A 25,184-nucleotide genomic window follows, 5' to 3' on the forward strand; every position below is an offset into this window, starting at 1 on the left:
CTGTTCTTCACCAGCAAGGATGAGAGAGGAAGTGATGTTAAGAACCCAGCTAGCAAAGAATTCTGGGAAGGAAAATAATCACAATAGAAAATAAAGGGCGTAATGCAAAACACCCTAATCCACCGAGCTCTAGAGTTACTTTTACGTCCCGGCATGTATGGGTGTGCGTGAAAGGGAAAGAGAGAGAGAAAGAAAGTGAGTTTTCCCTGGAAACCCTGAGAATCCCCCTCTTTCCTAATGGACCCATGTCACCCCCCCATGCTTCCACCCACAAATCTTTAGGATTAATTCAGCCCTTCTTGGTAAGTGGCCAGAGCCTGGGTGTTTGAATGACACAAAGCACTCCTGCTTCCCCAGAAGTATGGCTGTGTTGTGACACTCATCTCTGGGGGACACAATAACCCAGGAAAGGAAGCAAACTGCTGCCTACTGTAGGGCCATAAAATATTGATCCTTCAACCATAAAATATTGATCCTTCAACCCTGTATTATTTCTAGGACTCACCATCCTCCTCCTTTAAGAGGAGGCTTGATGTCTACCTGGCTGGGGTCACTTGAGCCCAGTTTCCCTCCTGCCCAGGCAGGGGGTCAGACTTGAAAATCTACAAGGTCCCTTCCGACCCTACTTCTATGATTCTATGAATCAGGAAGTTCCAGCCTTATGACTGTGAGCAGCAAACAATGGTGACAAGAACTAGAAGCCATGGATTCCCAACCAATTTCTCGTGCAGCAGATTTGGCCCTTGGAACAAAACCTGCCGAATGAGGCAGAGAGACTGGCCAGGGACACAAATCCTGTCTTCTTTCATGACAGTGGAGGGTGCACCCTACCTGTGCCCAGTGACCTGAGGAATGCTTTATTTTAATTCCCCAATAGGAGTACTAGTAGTAGTACTAGTAATACATTTTTTGCAGTTTTCCTGGGCATGTGAACTGTGTGTGCTTGAGTTAGGATTGGGGGGGCTCTGTCAATGTCCCCTCCCTGCCTGCATCAAATGAATGTATTCTGGCTATAAAGACTGCTTGGCTCCACCTTCTGCCCTTCCCTCCCCCAGTGCTAAGCAGCAAGCCAGTTAGAGAGACATCCAGCCAGGGTATTAGAAAAAACCAAGCCTCCCTCTAGGAATGGCACTCGTCTAAGAGTCTCCTCTGCGCAGAGCTCCTGTAAGCCGCCAGGGCTTGGAAAGGAGAACAGAGGGGCTATTGGGATACAAATTACAGCCCTCTCAGGATTTGCCAGACAGACCGGCCAACGTAAGTTTTCCTACCTGAACACAATCTTACACACACACTCTCTCTCTCTCTTTTTTCCCCCTCTACTTTCTGTGGTTTTCTTAGTTTCTTCAGGAAAGGTCCTCGTCTCCCTCTAAAAGTGCTTCATTGGAGGGATAACAACCCCTGATCTGCACTGGCTCCTTTCTCAACTAACCCTGGGGGGAGGAGGGACACTATTTTTTCTATCCAGTTTTGGAAGGGGCTTTTTTTTTTCATTTAGCGTTTCTTTCTTGAGGTGGGAAAACTGTTGTGTGATGGCAGAGACTTTCAGGGGGGACTGCGGGGAAAGAGAGAGAAAAAGAGAAAGTGCATGTCTGAAAGGGGCAAGTCAAAGCCTAGGGCTTTTTTTCAGAGTCTTGAAATATGTTTAGGTGTATGAATAATGCATGTGTGGGGGTGACTTTGTGTACTTTTAATTATGAACAAATAAGAGAAGGGGCAGGGGAAATGGGGCTTCTCCCCACGGACACCTTCTTCAAGCCTGCATCAGATTCCCTATGTGACGACTCCAGGGTGCGCTTAGGGTTTGCTTCTTCAAAGACTTTTGCTAAACTTTTCCTTAAATGGGTGACATTTTTGTTCCTGTTTATTAGCACCCAAGCCACAGATTTTTCCTCCTCTTTGCTTTTCCTGAGAATTTCAAGGCAAGTTTTAAATAAAAAGTGTCACTCCCAGGAACAATTTTTTCCCCATTCCCCCCACCCTCTCCCCACTTGTCCCCAACTCCCATTGGACTTATCACTACAGAAGGGGATTCACTGCTCCTTGATCTCTCCTTTTGCCTTCCAAACTCTCCTCAATCACACTCTCATCGTGCACTTGGCAGAACCTGCCCCCCATCCTCAACATACTCTTTTAAGTTACATTTCAGATTATAGCACACATAAGGAACTTCCAATTAACCAGGCTTCCCTACTCCCACCCCCATGTAATCATGGGTTTTTTGGTGCACATGGCAGCTCCTTTGGATTGCTTTATCAAGTGTCTCCCATCTCAGGGTCAGTTATTGGGATAGGTTTGAGTCCTTTTAATTTCAGTGTTTTCTTTTCCATTTTTTCCCCAAAGGGAAGACAGGATATTGAGGAGAAAGGGACAGCAAAAGCAAGAGAAATAATGACAGATGACCAAGACCTTTCAGAAGTGGAAATGAGCCCAGTGGGCTCTGAAGACCATCACTGCCTCTCGCCAGGACCTTCCATGGCATCAGATGCCACCTCTCATCTCACCAGCCCGGGGAGTGGAGAGATGGGGAAGGTCAAGAAGGAGCAGCAAGACTCAGAGGTGGACGACGATAAGTTCCCCGTGTGCATTCGGGAGGCGGTGAGCCAGGTGCTGAGTGGCTATGACTGGACCCTGGTGCCCATGCCTGTACGGGTTAATGGGAGCAACAAGAGCAAACCGCATGTCAAGCGTCCCATGAATGCCTTCATGGTGTGGGCACAGGCTGCTCGGAGGAAATTGGCTGACCAGTACCCTCACCTCCACAATGCAGAGCTCAGTAAGACCCTCGGAAAGCTCTGGAGGTAAGAGGGAAAATTGGGTGAGGGCCAGTGGCAATGTGGAGTGGACTGGATGCCAAGCTGCAGGCTGGGAGCAGAATGAGATTAAGGTGGCACCTTTAAAAGGGAATTGCTTCCTCAAGGGGGAACATCATGGGAAACTGGGGAAAGCAAAGTGATCAGGGAAGCGAGGACCTGACAATGGTCCTTAGGCTCAAATATAGCAGGGGCTTCCTCTGCAAAACTCTACCAATGCCCCTCATTCCCAACCTGCAGTGGCCTCTGCTACTGGCAAACAGATAACCAGCAAGGTAAAATAGGCCCTGTTCCTCAAGCCCCATCCCCATCAAATTCATTTCACTTGTGATATACTTAGGCATATTTGGACCCTGGTCTCAGAGATGGCATTAATCCACACTGCTCTAGTATAGTTGGAATCCTGGTTACGGCAAAGGAGAGGGCGCAGAATAGTCAGGCAGTGAGAACCCAGTCACTCCCCTGGAGCACTTTCTTCTCTGGCCAGCCACAGGCCTGGCTAGTTGGGGACTCCGGACTGCTCTCAAGATAGTGTCAATGTACAAAATGGGAAGCATAGATTCAGTATACACAAGGGGGACCACACATGCATCCTGGAATGGGACAAGAATCCACTGTCCCCAGAGTAAGGTGATGGAAGCTAGAGGACAGAAAGAGGAGTGCGTCCATGCTAACATATTGTTCAAAAAGGAGGTCACATGGGGTCCCCTTCCTGTGCCCCCAGTACGTCCACCATACCTTACTGTACACAGCTTCTTCTGGCTGAAGCGTTTCATGGTGGATCAGATTGCTGGGGCTTTGTTTTCAAGCCTGCGGCATTCAAGAAATACCAGCAACCCAGTGACTACCTTGGTAGTGAGCTGACATAAAACGGCACTGGCTTTCCCCTCCCGCCTTACATACATATGCCCACTTCCTTTATCCCAACATGTTCACACATACTACCCCTCAGACCCACACTAACATCCATTCCCATTTCAGGTTAACTCATCATTTTTGGGGGTCCTTTCCCCATCTACCCATCCCATAGGAGCCCTAAACGAGGCCAGCCCCATTGAAACCAATAGGCTGGGCTGAGAGACTGGGGTGGGGGAATGTGTAATACCCATGTGACATGAAGCTAGAAATTCTGCTTCTTTTCTGCATGATGTTTTCCATTAATAACTCCAGAAAGTGATTATAAATGCTTCCCTCCCCCATCCTGCTTTACTGAAATGCACCCCTTCCCGGCACCATCGCTTCCCTGCCTTGTGCCAACCAACATGAATTGAGACTGTCCACCTCGTGTGATTAGCCTTGGATTTCCAGAAATTGAAACAGATCCCCTTTCATACCCTTCCCTTCCCTGAGTGAGACCCTCACCTGCTGGGTGGGGTGGGAGACGGCTCACAAGAATTGCAGCGGAGACTGGAGACTTTTAAGAAAGAGGCAAGCCCCACCCTTCTCATCAACTGGTGCCCAGTTCTCCCACTAACTTCAAAAAAATTATTCTCTGGGGGAAAATCTAGCCCTTAGGCATTAGTTTTCCTCTTAATCACATCAAGCATTTTACTCAAACCCCTTTGCCTTTAATGCAACTTGAGCAAAATGATTTCCTTGGAGAATTAAAGCAAAGAAGCATGGTAGGCCTCAAACATGATTTTCATGTCTGGGTGTTCTTACCCGCTTCTCTCACTTCACCCTCCCTCTGCCTTTCCCTTTATTTAATATGATTAGTCCAACCTTAGGCTCAACCATTGGATATTATACCAGACACTGTTGCTATTTTATTTTCCTTTCACTAACCTCTGATGCCTCCTTTCTAAGAGCCTAGGAGCAGATCAACCACCCTGAACCTTTATCCTTCATGTTGCATATTCTTCTACTTTGAAGAGCAGTTCCCTTCTATTGCCCCTTTGCCCCTTCTGATTAGTTTCCCTTGTCTGTACCTTATTAAGTTCCCATAAGTGCTCCATGCCATTCCTTCCTAGCTCTTCCAAATCCCCCCCACCATTTAACTCCTGCACTTTGTTTTATTTTGGAAGAACAGTACTATTTTTACTTTCAGAAGTACATTTCTTTTGTGATTCTGGCCTAAAGACCTAGCACTGCAGTTTATGACTTGTACTACATTAATAGATCCCATAGCATTCTGCTGTCCAGATCTGCCTGATGATGCGTTCTTCATTAATACCCACCCCCACAATGCTGCAGTATTCTGCTCCAAGAGATCTTAGACACTGTCCTAACATTATTGAGAAACTGAGTTTCTTAAGCCTTGACCCTGCAGGTAGAGAGCAGAGCCCACCCAGAGCCCCATGGAAGTCAACAAGGCTGTGTGTGCAATCAGGGATCTGTTGTGCAAAGGAGGTGGCAGGATCAGGGAATGTAAATACTGAGCACTGCTGTATTTTTCAGTAAGTGTAAATCCCCATATCTGCTCTTGGCTTTACCTTTGCTGATGAACTAGCAGGGAGCCTATTGCCTTAGGAGGTATTCTAACCTGTCTGTATGGTGCGGTAGGGCAAGCTGGGAGCTCTTTGTAGGAGCAGGATTGACCTCTGGCACTGGTGTCTGGGTTAGCATTGGGGGATAAAGAAGGAAACTGCAATGCCATGGGAGATCACCCAAGAATTCAATTGTCCCACTGAAAATTTACCACTGGCTCACAAAATCTGCTTGACCTCTGCAGCATACCACACAGTCCCTATGACCAATGTGCAGCCAGACCACCACCCTTTGGGTACCTTCCCGTCCCACATTCCAGACTCTATCTCTCTGTCTCGAGTGTTTCTAATGCATTCATTACCATAGCATCTACGCACTGACAGAAGATAAGAAGTATGTCTCAAAAGCCCAGAGTTCCAAAAGGGGCTAGTACCCAACTAGAGATGCCTGAAAATCAGACCCCTGCAAGATGTACCTCTAAGTTGGATACCTCAAATCACTGGTTGCATTTGAGAATCCAGGCTGTCTAAATGTTGGTTGATCTTATCTTATATCAGTGCTTTGATGCTATGGTAACAGGTGCATTAGATATACCAAAGGCAGAAAGATAGACATCTACCCTTGGTGAGCTGGAAAATACAGAGATCGTTCAAAGGTAATGTTAACCTGAGTGCATTTTTACCTCTCTCTAGTGAGTCTGGAAGAGGACGCTGCCTCTGAGTTAAAAGAGATCTTTCTGAAAAGAGTCCAATAGGTTGAGAAAGAACCCCCAAGTCCCACCCAACACCGCTCTTTCTATGATAAAGTGGAGTCTAACCCTTCTTGTTGCAGTGGGCAAGAAACCGCCCAGCCCAGGGCAGCTCTTGCAGTCGCTCATGCTGCCACTGTGCTGCTGGGTGCTGCGTAATGCACTTGGGATCTGCAGGGTATGAAAGGTGCCATTCTGTAGGAGACAGAGGGAAGCCAACAGGGAGATGGAGGGAAGTCACGGGGGCAGCTGACTGTCAAATTGCATCAGTGCTGTGTAGACAAATGTTCCTCTAGGGGAGAGGTTGAAGACAAAACTCTCTGACCATGTTGCCCCCCAAGCCCATTCAATTTAGGAGAGATTTAGAATGAGGAGACCCACCCTTTGGGGAGCAACAAAGAGAAACAGCATGGTCCATGCAAGATGCTAGACTCTTGCTGCAGCTGGTAGGGCAATGGAGACCATGATGGTCATGACAGTAGGGTGCCACCTGCTGGACCAGATTCCAGCCAGCCTCCTGAATGCCCATGGGGTGAGACGGGGTAGGAACCCGTGATCCACAGCATGTTGCAATGGATGCTGTGCCTAATCAGCAGTGAGGTGCATTGGCTGAGCTGGACAGGAGCAGGGGGTTGGCAGAGCTATGTCCGAGTCCCAGGAAATGAGGGAGGGATACCATGGTGGTGGAAAGGGCAATCATTTTGGTACTGAGTTCCTTTGCCCCCAGATGAAGATCTCCTTTCCCAAATCTGGCACTGGCATGCAAGGGAAGAAGAAAGCACTTGGGGACTGTTGTCAAGGAGCCATCCCAGGTGTTCAGGCCTTGGCAAGGCCACTTTATTAAACTATCCAAGTGCGTGTGCGCTTTTGTGCACCTGTCTATGGCCATAGGGACAGTGTCGCTTCCATAGATAATGCCAGCTTTCTATGCTTACTAACTTCTCTCTGCTTTCCCAAGCACTGGGACAGCTGTGTGTGTGTGTGATTGCAGAAAGAAGGAATTCCTCCCTGCCGACAACTGGAGAAACAGATCAGGAATCGAATACACTGAAAAGACAGGACAGCAAGCTTCTGCACAGGCCCGCAGGCTTTCCTTGGCTGCTTTCCTCAGCTGGGGTGGGGCACTTCCTGCTCCTCACAGCACAGGGAACAGTTCTCAAATGAAGCCTGACATAACGAGCGTTGAAAATGTCGGCATGAATAGTAGCCAAAATGCCAGCCGGAACCATCTCCGAGGCCAAAAAACAAATGGGCATGGGGCAGAAGCGCGCAGTAAAAAGCTGAATGTGGGGTGAAGGGATCTTGGTATGTGGGTGGCAGCAGAACCTTTCTCTCCCCACGCCCTGCCTCAGCTGGGCCGTGTGCCCAGAGAACAGGGTCAGCCTGAAAGATCTGGGATGTGATGCCCCCTGCCTATTCGTCTCTTTCTAGTCAGTCCTCCCCTTGCTGGTGCACTGCATCAGCATGGGGTAACTGGGGCCCTCACACCACTCTGACTCATCAGCAGCTGCGGATGAAGTGGAAAGGCCATGCCTCAGCCCACTCGGTCAGCCGCTTGCCCTGCCAGAAGGTGGGCTTGGGTTCCCTCCTGCCATGCAGCACAATTCCCCAGGCAAAAGGAGAGAGGAAAGAATGAAGGGGCAGTCAGAGGTTCTCTCTTCCTTCCCAAATAGAGGTGTCTGCTGGGTCGCTTTCTCCCGCCACCCTGCCATGGGTCTGTGCCAAGCATTCCCTGCTGTGGGGAGAGGGCTGTTAAGACCCACTTAAGCCCATGGGCTTTGCTCCTTGACCCCTTCCCTTTGCTGCCTGTGCAAGATTCCATTGCATTATAGACTGAAGAGATTGGGGGCTGCTGGGGCAGGAAGCAAGTGAAATCTAAATCCCCCAAATCTCCTGGCCTTTGCCTGCTCACACCAGTTTCACTTTGCTAAAGCCGATTTGAGCTCTGATCCCGGGAGGGTGGGCAGAGGCAGCCGGGAGACAGAGAGGGAGAAGGCAAAGGTGCGGGGAGCAGATTTGTTTTTGCCACCCTGATGGCTGCAATGCTTTGGGATGCTGGGGGTATGTGTAGCTCAGGGGACCCAGCTGGGATGGGGCACTTCCTGCTCCTCACAGCACAGGATGCTCTCTAATGGAGCCTGTCTGTGAAAAGAGGTTGGAAGTCTCCATTTCTGTTTCCGTTGCTGGTCTCCATTGGCAGTCCTGGTTCGGTGTTCTTGGCATCTCCCACAAGTACAAGGCTGGCTGGGTGGAGTGCCAGGCTCTTCCCCACCTTGGGACTAGCAGGGCACCCTGTGCAAGGAGATGTGCTTTCAAGCCCCAGTCCTAGTGTCTTGTTTGCTCTGGGATAGAAGGCGCTGGGAGCGCTGAGGAGTCCGGGCCTGGCTCCCTAGTCATTCATGTGCTGTATGGCCAGGATGGGAAGCTGGCCTCTTGCTCCCCCACTCAGTAGCCAGTGAAGACGGGATGTCCTGGAAGGACCGGTGCTTCTCAGGGCCACGTCTGAGTTCCAGGCTCAGTATCTCGCTCCCTGGAGACAAGCGGGGGATGAGAGTATTGCAGGGCTTGAAAGCATGCCTGATTTGACCTGAGGGAGGCCCGTGTTTGGAGCCATTTGGGGTGGGGGATTAAAGCCCTTCGGGACGTGCACGCGTGGTGTGTGGCAGCGAGAGGGAGGCAGGAAAGCTGGTGCTGGACCCGAGGACTCAGTTGTTTTAATCTCCTGGATTAAGGCAGTGGTGGAATGCAGCGCGCGGCCATGACCTACTCGGAGCTGCCCGGTGTGAACCTAGGTCAGCACCTTAGGAGGCTCCAGAGGTCACACCCTCTAGCTGCTGGCTGGTGGGGGTTGGGGAGGAAGAGTGAGAAGGGGTGCTTAGAAGCTAGTTGGTACTTGCTAGACATTTTACAGATTTCTTCACTATCTCTGCAACCAACACCCTGGAACCATGTCTCCTGCTCCTCCCCAGTTGTTAAGGCCCATTCTTGCTTGTGGATCCTCTGCTTTCTGAAGGGCAATACCTGTTTGATGAGATTAGTGACAAGAGAGGTCTAGCGCTTCAAGGGGAACAGAGAATCCCCTCTAGTATTTGGTTAAACCCCAGAGTCCAGCCCAGTTTTTCGGTCATTTGTTTTGCTTCTGCGAGTTCTGCAGCCTCTGAGTGCTGAAGCCCCCAGAAAACCAGCTTCACCCCTTCTAGCACCGATTCTGGAATCCAACTGATACCCAGGATGCTCGCGGTGGGGATTGGGGTGAGGGGAGTCACGTGAACGTTTCAAAAAAGAAACACAGAAACAGATCAAGTATTTTCAAATGTAAAAATAAATGGTTTAGGCCACAGGCCTGCTCTGTTCTTACATCCTCCTCAGGGGTTCTGCTCACGTGACACGAGTTCCTTGGAGTTCCTGCCTTAACTAGAGCAGCCATTGATTTGACAGGAAAACAGGGAATGATCTTAGTGCCTTTTATCCAAAGCTCAAAGCTCATCTACATCCAATTTCTGTTTCTAACGGCAGCTCTCAAGTCTTTGCTACAGGACTCACACCAGCCCCATGGGAGGGGAGGTGGAAAGGAACAGTTGTGGGAGCAAGAGCATTGAAAGCAGGGGAAAAAAATAAGATGAGCTGGTTTTGCTGCAACATATTTTCTAACTCAGTCCCAGGATGAGCCATGATGCTCAGAGGGGCAGCAAGCTGGCACCCAATAGCACAGGCATGGTGTAGCTTAACCATTCAGTGCTAGCAACTGTTCATTCTGCTAGAGCAGAACCTGTCACATGACACAAAGGAAGAAAGTTGTGCTGCAACACAGGAATGCCAGAACAAGGGCGACCGGGAGAAGTTTGTTTCAGAGAGAGAGAAAAATACATGACCAAGCCCATTGTGAGTCATGAGGATTTGCCATCTCCTTTTGGAAGGATATTGCTAGTGGTCACACATGTGCATGGCCTCCTTTGGTAACTGTGAAGCCCTGCTTTGATCTCTGTTATCACAGTACAATTGTACTTGCCTTAAGGGATAAATTAAATGTGGAACTGGAGGAAAGGATTTTATTTGTAGGGCTGTGCGAAATTTCACCAGCAGTTTGTTTTGACGCTGTTTCGACTCATTTCAAGCTCGAAACAGTGAAATCAAAACAAAACAGAGCTTTGAAACAGCCTCGAAACGAAACAAGGCAAGTCGAAACGTTTTGAAATTTTTGAAACCTTTTGAGTTTTCGAAGCTCAAGCTGGGCTTGCCTGCAGGGAAACAGAAACTAAAGGGGGGGGGGGGAGAAAGGAGTGCTCTCATTATTGACTGTGCAGCTGGCCAGTGACTGTCACCCTTCCTTGAGGTCCCTTCCAATCCCAGGGCTCTGGGGGAGGGATGGAAAAATTGCATAAAAGGCAGCATTGTTTGAACTGCCCTGCTTTCTGCCTTGGTGTCAGTTGAGTGAGGGTGCACCTTAACACACACACAGTGTCACCCACCCATGGCACAAGTTTTGCCTGTCAGCAGCTAGAGGTGCAGGGCCCCAGAACCCAGACTCCCCCTGCACTGATCTCCTTGACAGCTGGCAGGCTTCATGGCCGCAGCAGGGGCTAGCATGCCTGCAGTTTTCACCCCCCTGTGCCCCAAGACAGACACAGTCTCACAAGCACCCATGTCATGAGTTTTGCCTGTCAGCAGCCAGAGGTGCAGGGCCCCAGAACCCAGAAGCCCTGCACTGACCTCCTTGACAGCTGGCAGGCTTCGTGGTCGCAGCAGGGGCTAACAGGCCTGCAGCTTTCACCCTGCTGCACCTTAACACACACAGTGTCACCCATGTCATGAGTTTTGCTTGTCAGCAGCTTGAGGTGGAGTTTCCCCCAAACCCTATACCTATCTCCTTGAAAGCTGGCAGGCTTCGTGGCCTCAGCAGGGGCTAGCAAGCCTGCAGTTTTGACCCTGCTGTGGCTTAACACACACACGTGACATGAGTTTTTTGCTTTCAAGACTTTGAGGTGCAGTTTCCCTGAAATCCCTGCACCTACCTCCTTGAAATGTGGCAGACTTCATGCCTTCAGGAGGGGCTAACATTCCTGCAAGTTTCATCCAAATCAGGCCAGAAATGACTGAGTTATAGGCTGTTTTGAGCTTCCCCATTAAAGCCTATGGGCAAAACATTGAAACAGTGTCGAAACAGCAAAACTGTTTCGATGAAACGAAATGGAACAGCAATTTCGAATCAAAACAAAATTCAAAATGAAACACTGTTCTGTCGAAACGTTGCAACGCAAGTTGAAATGGAATGGTGCCATTTCGCACAGCCCTACTTATTTGGGCTGTAAACAGTCGCATCACTGGGGAACGCCCAGGTTTTCCACTGCATGTGTACAGTGCTCAGTACCGGGTACAGGATGTAATAATTAACAACAAACACAGAGGATGAAGCTTTCCCAGTTCCACTTAACTGCTCTTCTACCCTTCCCATTGCTTTTTGGTGTTTTCTAGATGGGGAGGGTCTCTGGTGGCCTGATTTATATATTAACTTGCCATGTATGTGTTGCCTTACAATTTTTTTGACACACCTGCCCCCCTCCCCTCTCTCTCACTCCCACCCCTGGGCTCTTTAGGCTACTGAATGAAAGTGACAAGCGGCCTTTTATTGAAGAGGCAGAGAGGTTGAGGATGCAACACAAGAAGGACCACCCTGACTACAAGTACCAGCCACGCCGACGGAAGAATGGCAAGGCCACCCAGGGTGAGGGTGAGGGCCAAGCCGAGGGAGAAGCCGGCGGGGCTGCAGCTATCCAGGCCCACTATAAGAACGCCCACCTGGATCACAGGCATCCCGGGGAAGGGTCCCCCATGTCTGATGGGCACCCTGAACACTCCTCAGGTTAGTTCCATCTATGCAGCTAAGCAAGCAGGTGACTACTGGCTCATCCTCTCCCCTGGCCATCTGAAGAATCAAGGCCTCCCATAAGATTTTGGGGCACTCCTGTGTGAGCCAAACCTTCTCCTTGGGGTCCAGTACTTGGCCCTGACCCACTGTCACCAGCATGGTGGGGGCAGGCGCCTGCACTCCACAGGTGTAACCCTCCCACAGGTCAAACGGAAATCGCCCCTAAGGACTTTATACATGCAATTGCAATTTGGGCTGTGACTGGCTATCTCCTCCCCTCTTGTGCCTCTACCAAGGTCTTGGCAAGGCACAGCGAGCTCCGAGAAAGGCCTGACAGTCCTGGGTCTGTGCAGTGCTGGGAGCAGAGCTCACTCAGGTAGCAGGCTGACTATTTGGTTGCCTAGAAGGCTGTGCTTGGACTATATTATGAAGGGGTCACTCATTTTCTCTCTCTCCTTCTCTCCTCCCAACTGGTTTCCATCACATAGGTCAGAGCCATGGACCTCCCACACCGCCAACCACTCCAAAAACGGAACTGCAGGCTGGCAAAGCGGACACCAAGCGGGAAGGGCGCTCCTTAGGGGAAGGGGGGAAGCCACACATTGACTTTGGCAATGTGGATATTGGAGAGATCAGCCATGAAGTGATGTCCAATATGGAGACCTTTGATGTCAATGAGTTTGATCAGTACCTGCCACCCAATGGACACGCTGGCCACCCGGGCCATGTTGGGGGCTATGCGGCAGCTGCTGCTGCTGGCTATGGCCTGGGGAGTGCTCTGGCTGCAGCCAGTGGACACTCCGCCTGGATCTCCAAGCAGCATGGAGTCTCCTTGTCCGCTGCCACGTCATCGGTGGTGGACTCCAAGGCACAGGTGAAAACGGAGGGGTCTGCCCCAGGAGGTCATTACACTGACCAGCCATCCACCTCCCAGATAGCGTACACGTCCCTGAGTCTCCCTCACTATGGCTCAGCATTTCCATCTATCTCCAGGCCCCAGTTTGACTACCCCGACCACCAGCCTTCGGGACCCTACTATAGTCATTCCAGTCAAGCCTCTGGCTTATACTCTGCCTTCTCCTATATGGGGCCCTCACAACGTCCCCTGTACACTGCCATCTCTGACCCTGCACCCTCCGTGCCACAGTCCCATAGCCCCACACATTGGGAGCAGCCCGTGTATACAACTCTCTCCAGACCATAGGGAACAGGGCACAGTGACGGAAGCAGCAGCTGAAAGGATCCGAAGAATCAGCACAGGCAGAAGAGCCTCCAAACCCTGAGGTCATTCAGTGTCATCCATCCACCAGAACCCACTGCGCACCCAGAAGTGCCCATCATGACCCCAGCTATCGCTGGCTTACCTGCCTCGAGGAAGGTTTTTCGCCCTTTCTCCCTCTCAATTCCACGCATGCCAACTGACTGGCTTGCAAAGAACTTTTTTTGGCCTTCTAGATAAGGATGATTCTAGACATGGAGCGACTGGTCCTGGTGGGTTTCATTGTGCATGCCCTTGGCTGTGAGATAAGCAATATTCCCCTTTCCTTCCACTCCCTCAAACTGCTCCAGTATTTCCAACAGGCCACAATGGCCAACTCTTTGTCACCTGCTGTGGGTGAAGGGTGGCTGGTCGGGCACCTTTGGCAAACATGTTGTGGGAAGAGAGGTGGGGGCGGTGTGACCGACCTCCTTGTGCTCAGTGTTTTGCAGGATTCCTGCCAAGGGTTCGCACATGTACAAATCTTGATCCCTGTTGGAAGACCAACCTACGCTTGCTTTCCCATTGACTTTCACAAATGCACCCTAACCATCTCGCATCCCACCTTCTCTTTCCCATGTGGAGATTTTAAGACTTGACTACACAGTGCACTGGACTCAGGAGCCCACAATTGGTCCTTGCCTTGTTCATATTGCAAAGTGCCTGTGTGTGGAGGAACCCATGGATCACAAAGGTGATGGGACCAAATCCTCCTTTGCAATGATTATTTTGTATTGCTCCTTTGTTTTGGCCATTTCCTTGCCCCCTCTAAAACTTTCCATCCTCCTGTAATATCCCAAAAGATATGCCACCAAAGCCAGTGCTTGCTCTTCCCTTGTGTGTTTGTGCCTGCATGGTATGTGGAGGAATAGGAAATGAAGATGTTATGGCACCCATTATTGTCAGCTGGAATCTTATTTGGCTAAACAAAGAGTTGGATAAAACAATCACCTTTAGCCCTACTCCCCCTCCCCTCCCCTCAGAAGAAAAAACAGAAAAACAAGCTGAATTGCACCCACACCCCTGTGTGTCTTCACTGCCTGTCCCAGTTGACCAGCACCTCAGTTCTACCCTCACTTGGCCTGGGAAGATAGTCTTGCAGTACTTCATGGGGGGAAACACATAATGTTAGCTGAGTATGAAGAAAAATGAGTGAAATGAAAATGGACGCCGCCTCCTTTTTTTTTTGCTTTCCAATTGGAAGCAACCATCGGCAACAGTCAAACAGTTCCCCTTCTCCTTGTCTCCATCTTCGCTCCCCTGCTGAAGACAACCTGTTGGCTCATTCCCAATCATCATCAGGACCAGCATGGCTTCACAGTGCCAGGTAGCATGAGGACTGCTCTAACCTGGGGAAGCAGGGGGCAGGGAGAGAGAAGATGATGCCCCACAACTGGCTGCCAAAATATATCATGGGAGCCCTAGCCAAGAAGTAGATTTGGGAAAATGGGACAGACTGACAAAGCATAGGCCTGCAATCCATGCAAGCATTTTCCTCCTCTGACTGAGACTGCTGAGATGACCTTTATGCACCCTTACCTTTGCCTTTAGCTATGGACAACTTGTCCTATGTGATGTTTGAAAAGATCATGTAGTATGTTTGCTCCCTGTGCGCATGTAACCTATTACTGCCTCTTTCTCTTATTTATGCGAGTAGCACCTTCCCTTCCCACCCACCCTCCCTATCTCCCTGTCCTCAGAATCCGCGCTGTCCTAGCACCATTAACTCTGCATTCAATGTATGGAATAATAAACTTAAAGGTTTCATTTACATGCATCAATATTTTTCTGCCTTTTTCATGTATGTCTTGCCCTTCCACGCAAAAAGAGGAAGGTGTGTCTAGGTCACGCAGACCCTGCGTGCACACATTTCTTTTATGCCCACTGCTGAAAGGACCATAATAGAATTCATTCAGAGTGACTTATAGCACTGCTCAAGATGTCTGTCTCTCCAGCCTGTATTTATTTCTTTAGTAAGTAGTCCTTCCCTTCTAATCACATTCCCCAAGTAGGATTCAGTCAGAGGCGGTTAACTATAGCCTTGTTACCCCTCCCCTCCCCTCCCCTACCAACTGTAGTGAGTTTCTGGGACTTTAGTCCTCTTGATTCCTTCTCATCTTTGTGTCCTCAGCTCCAGGCATTAGATCATGTCACCTCCTTATAAGAAGCCCTCCCTGAGCACATATATTTTCCAGAATACTATCAATACCATCTAACCTCTTAGTTGGCACAAATGACCACATGCATGGATCCTGACTGCATGAACTCGGGAACTCCAGCTTCCTTTCTTCTGTGAGCCACCTACACATACACACAGGTTCTTGAAAAACAATTTGAGGATGGCAGAAAGGATAACATATGACACTGCTCAACTTAAGAACAAAATCTCCCAAGGCCATTCATAGCAAGGTAGGACCAGAGCATGCACAGGTAGAAACAACCTCCCCAAAGTTTGGGAATTGGACTTCTGGAGCCCCTAATTTTCTACAATTCTAAAAGAGAGAGTCAAGGTTTTCTTAGTCAGTGGGTTTGTGGAAACCAGGAGCTTAATGGGTGGGGGTGAGCATGTGCTCTGGAGACTATGGATCAGATCCAAAGTCTGTTGAAGTCACTGGCAGCTTTTGGATTAGGCCCCCATCAGTTCAGAAGCTTCAGGCAAGTACAGCCCTTATTGAAATGACTCGGACAGACAGAGCTGTGGAACTGGATAGTTAAGTGCATGAAAATGAAAGGAAACTAGGGCAACAGGTGAAGCCATTGAGAGAAGAAGAGGGGAAAATAATCTCCTCACAAAACACTGGCCAGGGAAAGATCTGGAGCAGGACTGTGACAATGCTAGGCATGGGCAATCAGAAGGTACCTTCTGGTAGTGTTGGGAAGAAAACAGAGGTAAGGGGAAAGGCTGTGCAGTTGAGCAGAGAGAGCTAGCGAGGGCAAAGAAAACTAAACACAAATGTCTTCCAGTAGCTCTACAAGGAGCATAAACAGTTTCAGCGTATGAGCTTCCCACACAGTTAATGGCTCCTAAAATGGGAGGCCTAGTTTCACCCAACCCCAGGTGAAGCAGGCTTGAGAACACCCCCCACCCTTTGCTTGTGCACTGGTAACAAAGGGGTTAAGTCCCCCCCCTGCAGCCAGGCAGGAGTTGGCCCAGAGTCCTTCCCTATCCCTTTAATCGTATCTGATACAGATGCAAGTCTTGCTGGGGGGGCTGGGGGGTGGAAGCAGGCGTGGAACAAAGAGGCTATTTAAAAAAAAGGGACGAGAAAACGACCCCCGCGCTCCATCGCGGACGCCAAAAGGATCACACAAAGGCACCATTTCAGGACTGAAATTTCACCGCTCCAACGTGATTAAAGGATTCCATGGGGGGTGGGGGAAGAGGGCCGAAGGCCATCACTCTGCGGATTAACCTTTTCTTGGCAAGGGTGGCATGGACAGAAAAGGCTTGCACACCTTGGAGCCCACACCCTTCCCATGCCTGCTAGCAGCTGTGTCCCTCTTCAGCTATCAGTTGGCCAAGAGAGATTTTGCTGTTTATAACTGGTCTCAGAATCCATCCCCGTCTCTCTGTTTCATACCCCTAGGTATGCACTGTAGGGATGCATGATGATTTTACAGGCAGGTAGATATTAACCCACTATGGAAGATGGGCGTTTCTGCGTACACAGACAGAATGAAGGGGGCGCACGTGCGCGTGCACACACACACAGAATGAAGGTGGATCAGTTTATCTGGCTCTAAAAATCACAGGGTCTGCAATACTAGCCCAGAGGAAAAACTGTCCCTCATTTGAAGGACAAGAAGACAGTAGCCAAGGGCAGCCTGTGTAACCTCATAACCTCAAAGGTCCTCCTTTAATAATGCAATTGCTGCTGGAATCAGGGCCTAGCCACTTTACCACTGGGGAATTTTCTACCCCCAGAGCAAGGGCTCTTGAACATATAAAGGTTGGGGAGAGGGAGGAGGGCAATCTACAGGCAGCAGCAGTCCTGGCCTACAGGGAGGCTGGCACATACATACAGTTTCCCTTGGAGTGGCAGTGCAGGCCACCACTGCATCCCCCCGCTCCAAGCATGATGCCACGAGAAGTCAGTAAGTCTCAGTAGCAAGTCACTTAACTCAGTAAGCATCATGACATTGTAAGAAGTCAAGTGTTCAAACCTATTCATTACATTATACACTCCCTTCTTGCTCCTGTAGGGACTCATGGTGATGCTTTAGGCCAGGGCAAGCATAGTAGGGCCATGGCTTTGGCATCAAAAGGACTGCATGGGCAGGGATGGCTGTATACAGTGTAAAAGCACAGAGTGCACCTATAGCTGCAGAGCAGGTTCCCAGTCAGTGAGGATTCAGGCCGGCGACTGCACTTCCTGCTGGGGCAGTGCCACTGAAAGGGGATCCCAGTGATTGATAAGAAGTGGGGGGCAGGAACAGGGAAACAATAGTTGATTTGATGAGAGCTGCTCTACGATACTCCTGAGAAGCCCCCAGAGCCAGCCCTGATCAGAGAGGAAATTGGGGGTTTCCACGGCAACCTGCTTCAGGGCACAAAGGCCTGTCTGTCTCCTGGAAGGCAACAGAGGTGTCTCCTCGACTCCAGCCCCTGGCTGCTGTGAAAGGAGGTGTGGGCAGAGAGCTCTTAATTGCTTCAGAGGATTCCTAGAAGCCAAGTGACTACAGAAGAATTTTTACATGTTTAATATGACCAGCAGCCACTAAGTGGGCAGAAAGAGTGGTCCAGTCCATCTCTGCAGTAGTGTATAGGCAGAGCTTCTCAGAGGAAAGAATTAATAGAACGGCACCTCACCTTGTTCATGGCATCTACCAGCAGGCTAAAACGCAGTACCTCTCAAGAGAAAGGCCAGGGCAGACTGCAGCAGAAGGAAAGAAGTTACAGGTCTAACTTGACGGAAAGGGGAAGGATGCAGCTTTCTCCTCCTATCACAGGAAGCTGAGCTACAGGGGAAAAAAACCCATGGTCAGCTTAAACATGGGGTTTTAAGACTTTATTTACACAAGTATAAACAAAAATAAAAACATCTGTAGGAGAAGGAAGAACCAGGAAGCATTGACAGAAGGCAGGTCAGTCTGTGATAATTAGCTCATCCACACCCCAGTCTTCATAGCTTCCATCTGGCAGGTACCTGCGGATGATAATGGGGATCTTCCGAGCTCTGAAGAGAGGATAGAAAGGAAAATAGTAATGCCAGAACCTTGGCTGTATCTCCTCAGCAATCTGTGGGAGTCCAGATGTGTCACACCAGTGACAGCTGACAACTCACCAGTTTAGTTTAACTAGCAGATCTCCGAATTAATAAGGCCCCAGCATCTTAACATGATAGGCTCACAATCTACAGGTCACTCAACCCTTCCCCAGATATTGCATTCTAGCTGGTAACCCAATTTAGAGGAACACAGGTGTAAGAACACACTCCCTGAATGAACAGAGGCTGTATTCCCTGCTGTAGTCAGACAGCACAACCTGTAGCCTCAAAAGCTAATGGAGATCAACTCCAGCTGCTGGAGTGTGGAAGGAAGAAAGGACTGCTACTCTAAGGTGCTGTCATGTTCACTGCCAAAATCCCCAACACTTACTTGAGTTCTTTCATTGCAATCAGCAAGGGGTCTGTCTCTCCTTCCAGTTCCACCATCACTGGGGCACACATCCTGAAGAAAAGAAATATGCTTAGTCACAAGGAGGACAAAGGCAAAAACAGAGAGGTGAAGCATGAGGAGGTACTTATTTCATAAACAAGCTTATCACTCAGGGACAATCCAGCAAATTGGGCAAGAAGTAGGATCATAGCAGTTCTCATTTGTGAGGTCTCTGCTGAGGTAGGTGGGAAAGATTAAGGCTCCATGGGGATTTTTCACATCCCCTATCACAGCCCATCTTCCATGTAGGAGCAAGAGCAATCTGTGTCAGGAGGCCAGTGGTTAAAAGGCAGCTTGGTGTTTAATGTTTCTCTTAGGCCTTCCCATCAGTTTTGTTTATCCTTGCAGGGGTCACTTCCAGGCATAACTTAGTAAGGGAAACAAAGAGTGACTCTAAAATGAATCTTTTACCAGAAATGGGCATCATAGCCACCCCCAAAAAGGATTCTAAGGTCAGCCTATCACCTGCATCCCTACCAAATTGTTTTGCTGGCCTGCTCAATACCCTAACAGACTTTCACTTGGCAGAAGCCAGAGTTAATTCTATTATGGACTAGGGCTATACAGGGCTATAGAGCTATAGAAGACTGGGGTGTGGATGAGCTACTTATCACAGACTGACCTGCCTCCTGTCAATGCTTCCAGGTCTCCAGCACAGATTATCAGTTCCTGAACACTGGGTATGAGCTTGGAAGATCAGTCTTGGTAGCTCTGTGTACTGATCCAGAGAATGCATTTGCTAGCTAAACTTGCTACAAGGCTTTACTTAAAGTCATTAGCCTGGGTTAAAACATTCTATGGCAGTGATTCTCAACCAGGGTGCCATGGCACCCTGGGGTACCATGAAATCTTTTCAAGGATGCCATGGAGTGCTACACAATGTTAACACCATTAGGTTTGCAAATGTGACTTACAAGATTAACCCAAAGATTTCAAATAGAAATCCACAGTTGTGGTCTTTCTGAGTTCTCTGCAATGGAAAAAAACTGTTCTACTATTCTTCTCTACTCAAAAAGAGTGAAAACTAAGAGTTGGCATTTTCCAAAGGCTACCTCGAACCTAAGGAGGTTGTGAGAACCAGTGCTACAGAAGATGTAACTGTTTCTGCCAGGCAGCTGGGAGCAGGTGTCAAAGCTGAGGATTATAAGTTGCATTCCCCTCAAACAAAAAACAAGTAGCTCATACTATATGCAGATTTGGCCACTGGGGGCTGCTGTTGGCCTACATTCAGTATCCAAGGCAGAGTATGTAGGTAATATAACAGCAAACCAGTCTGTTTGGGATCCAGAGCCCTGGAATGGGCTCACTTTAGCACACAGAATTTTTTTGGCCTTCCAGTCTGCTAAGTTAAAAGAACATGCATGGAACAATTCTGCAAGGCAATGACTCTGTGAAGAATGGCTTTGCAAAGTGAAGGAAAGATGTGATTGCCACCTACAATTACCTGGGACAATTCTCAATCGGTGGCCTGTGGATGCTCTGTGGGAGTGGCTGCAAGGGTAAAGGCCGACATGCATGAACATTTCTGCAGCACTAGGAAAGCACTGTGTGCTTGCCACCACACTGCTCTGTCCACGCTGCCTTCCAAGCAGAAAGCAGTACAGCTGCTTTTTTTTGGCGATTTGGGTGGGAGCACAGAGATAGGGCTAACTACTCTGGGCACAAGCCCTTGCTAGCACGGCCATCCCATTTCTGGTTCAGGAGGTGGTAGCTTGAGCAACTCTGCATGGCACTGCCTTGTGGCTATTTAGTACCATAATACGACATCAAAATTACTCCATTTCTGCTTCCAGCAACTGCTGCTTCTGGAAGTTGTACAGAACCCTTTGCGGTTGCTGAGGTGGTCTGTCAGATGAAAAAACTTGGGAACCTCTCAGAGGGGAGACAAATTACTGCAAGAGACTGGGGGGCAGGGCTAGATACAACCAGGATAAAACTAAGATGAGAGATGATTACACTAAGAGATTTTATATATAAACTTTTATCAATTTTACACACACACACGCACAAACTTTTCTGCAAACGAGTCTCCTAAGTAGTGCAAGACGCACTGTGCCAATTAAAACTAATATGAACAAATCCTGGGAAAGACAGAGAATAAACTAGCTCTGGCAGTGATTAGGACACTATACAGGCAACATCTAGACTGTGACAGCCCCTCAAAGTCAACCAAACTGAGCATCTTTGTTATATACACACAGTCAATAAAAGCTTCTGACCAACCGAAAATAAACTGCAATCTAGAAGATTCAGTGCTTCTTTCTACAAGCCTGCCAAAGCTACTCATGACATTCTGGAATTTTCTGTGAGGCCTTGCCTTTTGTGTACAACTTTGACCCTTTCGGCAAAAAACTAAAGGGCCACCATCAGAACATGATCTCCTACCTACCTGTTTTTAGTGGCAGAAGCTGACAACTGATGAGAAACTTACCACTACAGAAACCAGTTAGCAAAATATAAAGTATAAGGTGGCACAGGGAATGGCAGTCCCTTGGGTACAGTGATCTGGGACAGCTTTGGAGACTTGACAAAGGGCTCAGGGCTTTCCACTTGCGAGCCCACATCCTCTACTGGTGGTAAGGGCAAGGAGTTTGGAGCTCTTGAATATCGCGAGTACCAAAACAGAAGCTTAATCAGGGAAGGGCATAGGCACAAGTACACTTACGCTATCTGAAGAGCACGGGTGCCCAGCACTCTGGCTCGCTCATATTTGGTCATGTAGGGTGTAGTGATCCGCTTTTGATTGGCCTGCTGGCGTTCTCCAGACGGGAGGATTTCTACATTCTCTTGACCCTCCTGAAAAAGAGAATAGCAAAAACTGACTCTAGGCACGTTTAGAGAATCCTGTGCTTTAAGTATGCTGCAGACAGATGTGGAGGCCATGATAAAAGAAAGATTTAAAGCCCATAGAGAAGTGGTTCTCAAACTGTCTAACTCAAGGACTCAGGTACCTCTCAGAAAAGGACAGCTCTTCGTTTTCACTCATTTTCTAACTAGAGAAAAACAAGAGAGCCAGCCTTCTGGTGCAAAAGAACTCAGAAAGCGCACATAAGGGCAGAATGCTTTTAACATTGTGGATTCCTATTGAAAATCTCTGAATTGATCCTGTGGATCATGTTTATACACCTAAGAGCATAAGAACTGCCATTTGCTCGTTCAAACCATAGGTCCACCTTGCCCAGCACCTTGTCACACAGGGCCAGAAGAGTGGACGCTGAAAGGGAAAATGAACAAGTTATGACCAGGGTTGTTCCCCCTATTGTTCCTCTCACACTTGCAGCTTCTAGTATTTAGTATCTAAGAAGTTCTGATTTAGAGTCTGTGTCCCACCCCCCCATGCTCAATAGCTACTGATGCCCCTTTCCTCCAAGAATGTGTCCAATCCCTTTTTGAATGCAATTAAATTGCTAGCTTCCATAACATCTGGTGGCAAGGAGCTCGACTTTAGGCACTGAGTGAAAAAAAAAATATTTTGTCTTAAACTTACTACCTACTAGTTTTGTTTTGTGACACTTAGTTGTGTTGAGAGAGTAGATAGCAAATCCCTCGTTACTTTCTCTTTGCCATGCAGTATTTTGAAAACCCTTCTCATGTTCCCCCTCAAGCATCTCTTTGTCTAAACTGAATAGTTCTAGCCTCTTTAGTCTCTCTTCATATGGAAGCCCCTCCATAGCGCTAATCATCCTTGCTGCCCTTCTCTGGACCTTCTCAATTCCTCTACATCCTTTTTGAGGTGTGGGGACCAGAACTGAGAACATTATTCAAGGCGTGGATACACCATGGATTTATAAAGGGGCATGATGATACTTTTTGTTTTGTTTCCTATTCCCCTCTTCATACCCCTAACATTTTGTCTGCTTTGCTGACAACTACTGAGTACCAAGCCAATGTTGTTAGCAAATTGTCCCCAATGCTTCCCACATCTCTCTCTTGTGTGGTAACAGCTCAGGTAGATTCCCCTTAATTGTGTAGGTCTAGATCGGGTTGCCCAGCTGCAAAAATACCCTTACCTCCACTGAAAAGCACCTGCCATTTAGTTGCCCTGTCACCCAATCATGCCAGATCCTTCTGTAGCACCTCACTACCCAACTTGGTCTTTAGTCTCTTGGAAGTTAACCCTGGGTGGCAGGGTGCTAGAAGTCAAACTGAGAAGGGTCATCAAGAATGAAAGTATAAAAGGTAAGTTCAAGTCCAAACAGCCAATTTTCAGGATGGGAAAAAGCAAACAGCGGTGTCCCCCAGGGGTCCACACTGGGACTAGGGCTGTTTTGCCTCTTCCTGAAGGATCCAGACAGGAGGGGGTGGGGTAGTAACGGGGTGGCCAAATTGGCAGATAACACAGAATTACATAGAGTGATAGAGTTAGATCAGCTATAGTATAAGGGAGTTCAGGCTTAATCACACGTGTGTCTGATTTTTTTTTCCTGCTACTTGTCACCTATTTACCTTAGAAAGACAGAGGGCTATTTTTACCCTCTTTCCATTGATCAGCTTCCCGCTTGCGGCAGTCTTTTGGTTTAGAGTCAGCTTCATTCTTTGCCCCTCTAACCTTGAAGTTGTTTGGATCTTTGTATAGAGTCCATCACCTCAGAGATAAACCACTCATTCTGCCATCAATGTACTTCATGCGCCATCTCCTTTCCACCTATAGCTTCCCATTTTCTGCTGGGAGGTTGACTCACCTCTCCCACCAACCTGTGATGCCAGTTGTCCTTTCCCACTTACTTTATTGAAAGGGCACCTTCATGCTTTCTCTCCTGTTGCCCCCCCTTTTAGGAAGGAACTGTAAATATCTGCAAAGCCATCATCTACATGCTGTCCTCCAAATCCTCTTTTATAGAATCAGAGACAAGCAGGACAGAAAGGGACCTCTGGAGGTCATCTAGTCCAACTCCCTGCCTGAGACAGCATCATCCCTCTCCAAACCACCCTACTCAATCCATAAACTAAACTCTACATAAGAATATTGTCAAACCTCGCACAAGACATAACACCATAACCTGCCACAGGCAAAGCAGGGGAACCAGGCAGCCAACCTCCTGCTTCTATAAAATGCTGTTAATATATGCTTGAGAGATCCCAAGCAGAGGCTGCTCCCCCAGCTACAGAGGAAGGCAACCCCCCCCCGAAATCCATCCCAATCTGACCAAGGGATAAAATTCCTTCCTGACCCCTGTAGGCCTGTAAGCCGCCTTGGCAGAACTGATGACATTTTTTGAATGGGCACACAAACAATGTAAACAACTACTGTGGGCAAAACAAAATACAGCTAGCTGCGGGAAGGTAGAACAAGACAGAACAGAGAAGCAAAACAAGCCAAAAGATGGCTCAGCAGCTGAGAAGTGAGTTAAAATGAAAAGGACGAGGGTGACAGATTGGTGAGGAAATAACCACCGTCAAAGGTAAGTAGTGAGGATCCAGAGCAGGGGCGGGCAAAATGCGGCCCACAGAATGACCTGTTGGGTCACAGCCCGTCTATCTGGCCCGTGGGGCTCCTAAAAATTTAGGAAATGAGTATTTATCTGCCCCTGGCTACCTGTCATGTGGCCCTTGATGGCTTGTCAAAGCTCAGTAAGCAGCCCTCTGCCCAAAATAATTGCCTGCCCTGATCTAGACCACGGCCATCAGAGGATGTACAGGAAAGAGCTGTAAACGGGTATAAAAGTCTAAGTAAAGAACTGCCACAGAATCACAAGGAAGTGGTGCTGGAAGGGACCTCTGGAGCTTGGGGAAACCTCGCTGGCCAGAACCGCAGCTCCAGGGCTGTGACGATGCCTGGACAGCTGTCGTGGCGTGCTGCTGGGCAGGCCTGTGTAAGGACACCTGTACGGCCTGTCTGGGGTATGCTCAACTAGCAGCATGGCACATTAGGGTGCACAACCACCCCTGCATCCAAATGAAGCACGACAACCCCCAACCTGGCCACTGGCCTGAGCCCAGGCGGCGGGGCCGGACCCCCGGGTGGGACAAGGGCACAGCGGGGGCTGCGCGGAGGCAACACAAAGGTTTCAAAGACCCAAGTCAAGGAAGCCAGGGCTAGTCCTGCCCAGCCCTCACCTGCAAGGATCCCACCCCATGACGTCATAACTCCGTCACGAGCCCTTGGCTGGGGGGCCCCGCGTGCGCCATGACACTGCCGGCGCAGGACTCTATGCTATGACATCACGCCGCCACGCACCTCCTCCGCGTTCTCCAAGTCATCGAGCCCCTCGTCCTCCTCCCCGTCGTCGAAGTCGTCGCCGTCGAAGCTGCAAAGACAGGGGCCAGACCGTGAGCAACGCCCAACCTCCGGCTCCCCCGCCTCGGCGCCCCCCACTCACTTGTCCTCGTTGTCCGACATCCCAGCGGCGCGTGCCGGCGGCTCTCGCGATAGCGGCCCCGGCCTCCGCCGCGCGGCCACTTCCGGCGGCTGGCTGA

General features: G+C 49.1%; 2 protein-coding genes across 2 annotated transcripts; one reads left to right on the forward strand and one right to left on the reverse strand.

The window, feature by feature from the left end:
* The first annotated feature begins 1,056 nt into the window (after positions 1 to 1,056).
* SOX10 (SRY-box transcription factor 10) lies at positions 1,057 to 14,880 on the forward strand. Its single transcript, XM_019489681.2, has 4 exons — positions 1,057 to 1,254; positions 2,341 to 2,798; positions 11,580 to 11,845; positions 12,340 to 14,880. Exons 2-4 carry the CDS (start codon positions 2,389 to 2,391, stop codon positions 13,053 to 13,055), a joined length of 1,392 nt encoding a protein of 463 aa, XP_019345226.1. The 5' UTR covers positions 1,057 to 1,254; positions 2,341 to 2,388; the 3' UTR covers positions 13,056 to 14,880.
* A 3,223-nt stretch (positions 14,881 to 18,103) lies between these two features.
* On the reverse strand, positions 18,104 to 25,174 carry POLR2F (RNA polymerase II, I and III subunit F). The gene is made up of 5 exons (XM_006258956.4): positions 25,088 to 25,174; positions 24,946 to 25,015; positions 21,433 to 21,563; positions 18,708 to 18,779; positions 18,104 to 18,286 (listed from the first exon to the last, which is right to left on the reverse strand). Exons 1-5 carry the CDS (start codon positions 25,105 to 25,107, stop codon positions 18,196 to 18,198), a joined length of 384 nt encoding a protein of 127 aa, XP_006259018.1. The 5' UTR covers positions 25,108 to 25,174; the 3' UTR covers positions 18,104 to 18,195.
* Positions 25,175 to 25,184: the final 10 nt, after the last annotated feature.

Source organism: Alligator mississippiensis, chromosome 4 (genome assembly GCF_030867095.1).
Source record: "Alligator mississippiensis isolate rAllMis1 chromosome 4, rAllMis1, whole genome shotgun sequence".
Classification (NCBI taxonomy): domain Eukaryota; kingdom Metazoa; phylum Chordata; order Crocodylia; family Alligatoridae; genus Alligator; species Alligator mississippiensis.